This window comes from Bubalus bubalis, chromosome 19 (genome assembly GCF_019923935.1).
Source record: "Bubalus bubalis isolate 160015118507 breed Murrah chromosome 19, NDDB_SH_1, whole genome shotgun sequence".
In the NCBI taxonomy this organism is placed as follows: Eukaryota; Metazoa; Chordata; class Mammalia; order Artiodactyla; family Bovidae; genus Bubalus; species Bubalus bubalis.
In genome coordinates this window covers 17785509-17791508 of record NC_059175.1, presented here as the reverse complement: position 1 = coordinate 17791508, position 6000 = coordinate 17785509, and the positions used below count along the sequence as shown (strand labels likewise).

At 51.0% G+C, this 6000-nt stretch overlaps 1 protein-coding gene across 1 annotated transcript in view; it reads left to right on the top strand.

Annotated features, from left to right (window-relative positions):
• The first annotated feature begins 389 nt into the window (after positions 1 to 389).
• The window catches only part of ZSWIM6 (zinc finger SWIM-type containing 6), a 225416-nt gene continuing 219805 nt past the window's right edge, over positions 390 to 6000 (top strand). The window contains exon 1 of the mRNA XM_025270496.3: positions 390 to 1073. Coding sequence (XP_025126281.1) covers positions 410 to 1073 — 664 coding nt within the window. The 5' untranslated portion in view covers positions 390 to 409. The remainder of the gene's footprint in view (positions 1074 to 6000) is intronic.

The window sequence follows — 6000 nt, the reverse complement described above, 5'->3', positions numbered from 1 at the left end:
AGCAGGCAGGGGGCGCAGAGACCCATGCACCCTAAGCCATGCCGGGCGGCCCGCCCCCTCCCCCGGGAACCCCGCCTGAACCCCGCCCCCCGCGTCACAGCAGCCTGACATTCTCACAACCCATCGGGCACCCAACCCCACCGCCCCCGCTACCCCCGTGTCCGCGGAGTGCTCTATTTATGTTTCAGCCCAGCGATTTGCATAGGCCCCGCCCTTGGCCCTAGGTCCCCCTATCGGTGCCCCGCCTCGGCCGCGACGTCACGGCGAAGGCCCCACCTCTTGTGCCCGTACAAGGAGCGGCGGGCCCTAGATGGCAGCGTGGCGTCGCGGCGGCGTGTGCGTGTCGCGCTTCCTTGTGCCGTTTATAGGGTCCCGGCACTTCCGCTGTCGGGTTAGAAGCGGCGCGGTCATGGCGGAGCGCGGACAGCAGCCTCCTCCCGCGAAACGGCTCTGCTGCCGGCCGGGCGGCGGCGGCGGCGGCGGTGGGGCCAGCAGCGGCGGCGGAGGAGCGGGTGGCGGTTATAGCTCTGCCTGTCGGCCGGGCCCGCGGGCGGGCGGCGCGGCGGCAGCGGCGTGCGGAGGCGGCGCAGCGCTGGGGCTGCTGCCGCCGGGCAAGACCCAGAGCCCCGAGTCGCTGCTGGACATCGCGGCGCGCAAGGTGGCTGAGAAGTGGCCGTTCCAGCGCGTGGAGGAGCGCTTCGAGCGCATCCCGGAGCCGGTGCAGCGCCGCATCGTCTACTGGTCCTTCCCCCGCAGCGAGCGGGAGATCTGCATGTACTCGTCCTTCAACACCGGCGGCGGCGCCGCGGGCGGCCCCGGCGACGACAGCGGCGGCCCCGGCGGCGCGGGCGGCGGCGCGGGCGGCGCGGGCGGCGGCGGCTCCTCGTCCTCGCCGGCCGCCACCTCGGCCGCCGCCGCCGCTGCCGCCGCCGCCGCTGCCGCCGCCTCCGGGGCCGGGGCCCCGTCGGTGGGGGCCGCCGGGCCGGCGGACGGCGGCGACGAGACACGGCTGCCCTTCCGCCGGGGCATCGCGCTGCTGGAGAGCGGCTGCGTAGACAACGTCCTGCAAGTCGGTGAGTCACGGGGCAGTCGCGGGGTCGTCTGTCTATCCGTCAGTCCCTCGGGTGGGGGGAGCCCGCCCCCTCCCCTCTGGGCAGCCCCTCAGCGCAGCGCGCGCCCGCACCCCGCCCGATGCCCTCACTGGCCGGGACAGTCGTCCTGAGCGAAGCGCTCATTTCCTCTCCGCCCCTCCCCGCCCCCTGTCTCCCCGGACGGGCCAGCGCGAGTGGGAAATGAATCAGCAGGACGCGCCCCTCCGCGGGGTCCGCCGGGTGGGTGTCGGGTGCCCCCGGCCCGCTCCATTCCCCGCCCTTCTCCCGGGGAGTACGTCCTGGAGAGCTGCAGACCCGTTTTGGGGGGTGAATGTGGACAAAGGCGCGGGCGGCCGGCCGGGCTCCGGCGGAGGGTGTCTGTGGTGGGGCCGTGCGGGGCGGGGGAGGGGGCGCGGGCCGCACAGACAATGCCGGCCGGGGCCGAGCCGGCGGCCGGGCCGCGTTCTGCGCTCTGCCTCGTCTCTCCCCTTGTCTGTCACTCGCCGGTCTTTCTCCTCTGCACTCCCCCTCCCCGCCCCCTCCATTTGAGGGGAGGGAAATACATTTTAATGCCACTCGGCGGCCGCTCCTCTCAGGGCTTCGACGGGCTGGCGGCCGCGGCGTTCCGGGGGGCGGGGGAGTCGCTGCGGCGTCTGGGCTGGCCCGGGCGAGCTCCGCCGGCCGCCCAGGGATTTAAATGTCCTTCTCTCCGCGCCTCTCCGTCTCGGGGTGCGCGGGCGTCAGGCTGGACCCCTTTCCTGAGGGACCTCTCCTCCCGAGGACGCCCGCGAATCAAAGGGGGCGAGCCGGGCCCGTGGCAGCTGGCTCTTACCCCTTACTGGGGGACTGCGGCGTACTCGGGGCTCCCGCCGGCGGAGTTGGGTTTGCACCGGGGAGTGGGCCGGGGATCGGGCTCCGTGCGAGCTGCGACAGGCTGGGCGCTCGCGGCCGGTGGCGGCCGGAGCGCGAGGCGGAGGGGCTTCGCGTCAGCTCCCGCGTCCCCCCGGCGACCGCCTGGCAGTCGGGCACGACCCCGCACTTTGTTCTTGTTTTCAGGTTTATTTGTGCCCCTTTCAGTTTTCTGTCACCCCCCGAAAAGGAGAAACCAAACAAAAGAGTCTCTTTATTTCTTTTCAGGGCTTGTAAAGTAGAAGATATTTGACAAAGGCGAGAGAAGGACTTAAAGCTGCACAGCCCTTCTTTCTCTGACAGACCATGAGAGTTTTCTCAAATACGGAGTTTTAAAAGCTTTCTCTGTGCTCCCCGCACCCCCCACCCTCCAATGTGTCTTTCTGGTCAGATTTTTTTTTTTTTCTCCAGCTGTAGTGCTGGGGATGTTTGAGCTAGACGGAAAAGAACAATGCTGTAGTGAAACTCCCCTTTCCTCGTATTTTTCTCCTGATTGCAAAACGGGCGTATTTTTCTACCCCCCTCTTATAGTGCTGTCTATTTAAATTGTGGTGGTGAACGCGGTTCCTAATGAATGGGGAGAGATTTGGCAGCATCTCTGTCTCTTGATTTTTAATTTAATCTTCTCTTTCCGTAGTCAGTTCCTTTTATCCTTCTCTTTGGGAGTCGGGTAGGGGTCTGGGTGGGGCCCCAAGAGAGAATTAAGATTTGTTTTAATCCTGTCTGGTTAATTTGAATTCTAATGCAATCTGGGAACGTGATTTTTCTGCATGGTCATTTATTTCTAAAGGCCGTCCCCAGTGTTGCCTTTTCTAGGTTAGACACCCTTTCCTTATGTCTGGAAGGGGGTTTAACTTCTGAGGCTATCCATCTATCCTTTAAAAAAAAAATCTAATTAACATTCTTTCAAGTTATACCCCTCTTCCCCTTGTTTCCTGCCTGGTTGAAATGGATTGAAGCACATCCATGGTATCTCAGTATAACAAACTAGTTTGTGAGTTTTTATGGCTTGGCTGGCAATGCTGAGTTTTTTTTTTCCCCCTTCTGTGCTTGACTCTGCTTGCAAGCAATGAGGAATGACGGGAGAGCGCACAGGGAGGGTTTCTTGGCTGATTGCATTTAAGCCAGGAATTCACTGTGAAAATAAAGCCAAGGGACGATAAATAAAAGATGCAATCTTCTCTAGGAGACAGACACACAGCGTGGGCCTTGCCTGCTTTCATTGGTGAAGAGGCCTGGGTGAGTTGTAAAAGAAAATAGTAACTTTCTGAATAGTCCCCAGAGGGGAAGGAGGCCACTGAATGGAGTTGGCAGTGGTGGATGTGAAGCAGGATGATGCTTCTCATATAGCTTGAAGAGTTGACCACCCCTTTGGAAACACTTACATGCGTGCTAAACAAGTGCTGTACAAATGGTGGAAAAAATTCTTTTTTCCCCTCTGTGTTCTGCCAATTTCCTTAATTTCCAAGTTGTATTACTTGTTGTGCCAGTCGGTGTAGAGATGGAAGGCTGTTAAATGCCTGGCAGCTGGCACTGTGAGATAGAAAACTTATGACCAGGATTTTTTTTTTTTTCCCCTTGATGAAGAACAGAGAGTGGCTAGATTAACCATCTAATTTAGCTCTAAGTGGTGGTTTGAATTGGAACTAACATGAAGCTTATTTTATAATTTTGTGATTTGAGGTAGAAGTCTTTTTTGCTTTATAACCTGAAATGGAAAAGAACAAAATATGTGTTGATAGCATCATAAGCAGTTTTCTGGTATTGCAAAATTACAAGTTTGTTTGTACAGGAAGTATTCATTGACTTTTGTAGAGATGACTAAATTATAACTACAATACAGACAGTCTTGTTGCTGGACTTTATTTTGCACTTACAATGTTGAAGATTACTTAAGAATTGAGGGGCAGAGAATTGGGACTTCCCGGTATTTAAACATACTTTCTTGGTTATTTTTCAACCCCTAGATTTTAAGAAGAAGTTTAAAGGAAAAAAATTAAATATTTGAGTAGTAGTTGTAAGTGGTATTTAATCGGTGCAGAGCTGTTCATCAGTTGATTATGGGAAGTTTTAGAGAAAGCATTGTTGGCTTGTTATTGTTAACTAACGATATATTGGAAGGGAGCTAATGCTGAAGGTGCTTGAATGTAAATATAATTGACAGTACTTGCGTAATGATTTATAGGTCACATACGAATTTTCCACAAAAATTTCTGCCTGAAAAGTGAGTAAGTGTTAGTCGCTCAGTCGTGCCCGACTCTTTGCGACTCCATGGACTGCAGCCTACCAGGCTCGTCTGCCATGAGATTTTCCAGGCAAGGGTACTGGAGTGGGTTGCCATTTGCTTCCCCAGGGGATCTTCCTAACCCAGGGATTGAACCCAAGTCTCCTGCATTGCGGGCAGATTCTTTATCGACTGAGCTACAAGGGAAGCGTGGAAAAGAGCGTCCCTAATGGGGTCTGAAACTTGAAATGTAAAGGAAAAGACAGATACAAGTTACTTGATTTAAAAAAATCTCAAAGTTTCTGTAGGATTGAAAACATGAGGGACCAAGTTAAGCAACTAACTGGTGTAGTTGTTTGCAACATGTTTGACCAAAGGCTAGCAGATAATTCCTGAAATTTGGGGAAAAAGATGAAGAACTTGGTAGGAAAAATAGACATTTCACAAAGAAATGCAAATTATTAATAAATGTATTCATCTTCAATTCAAGAGACAAAAATGGAAAGCTGTTTTCATCTACCACACTGACTCACGGGTAGATATTACCCAGAATTGAGTGAGGAGTTGGGAGAATGGGATGCTGCCTCCCCGGATGCTGGGTGCAGTCTTTTTGTGTCATTTCTAGGAATTTATTCTATAGATTTATTGATATCAGCGCGCAGAGATGTTCAGTTCGGTGGGTGATGCTCCTTGCAGTATGGTTTGTAACTGAAAAGCTGAACTCAATCTAAATTTCTATCAGAGGGGACCTGATTAAGAAGTACTCACTGGAATACTATGCAACCATGAAAAAACAAAGTAAATTTTTATATGCTGACATGTAAGGGTGACCACCATATTTCTTTTGAAAGCAGATCAACTGTTCATATAGTACGCTGCAGTATCTGTTGAAAGCAAAGACAGGCTCGCATATTGGTGTTATAAAGATGTCTGGAAAGGCTACACAAGCAACCATTGAATAGTGATTATCTTTGGAGAAGGGGGCACAGTTTTGGGAAGAATTTTACTTTTCATTGTATTAACTTATGATTGGATTTTTCTTAAAATTAGAAGAATATATTTTTGTAATCTTAGAAAATTTATCCTTGTGTTTTTAATGAATGCATATTTTTTGTTTGGGAGTATGTGTTTGTGTGTGTGTCTCCTTTCTGAAGACCTTGTGTATACTTAGTTTTCTTTTTTTGTTTTGAAACACCATTTCCTTATTTGTGACTGAACAATCATTTAAAAGCAAGGAATGTCTAAACAAAACTAGAAACTAGTCTTTTGTAGAAGGAAGGAGCTGAGTTTTAAAAGGAGTTTTTTTTTTTTTTTTTTTGGTGGTTACTTTTGGGAGAAAAGTTATGTTAACACTGGTAAGCATTCTCATGGTCTTTTCAGATTTGTTATTTAAATTTCATGATTTAGGGAGTAGCAAGGCAGTAAAAGGGGATCAGTATTAGATACTAGATTTAGGATGGTTAAAATTTTAATCAGCTGACTTACTTGAGGCTAATTAGTTGGCCTTTGAGTATTTTGATTTTCTTTACAGACCAGAGATTATTGTATAAAGATGCGATTTTGAATGCACTTTTAGAGATAGGTGTTTTGTTTATTGATGATGGTATAGCTTATTGAATGTATTCCCAAGTTTAAAGTAATGATATAGAACAAATTTGAATCAGAGCCATGAATCAGAGCCTATACTTGTTAAGTCTTTTGGTTAATGAAGAATTACACAAAAGAAGAAATTTTGAAACTAATGCATATATGTATTTTTCTTTTATTGTCTTCCTC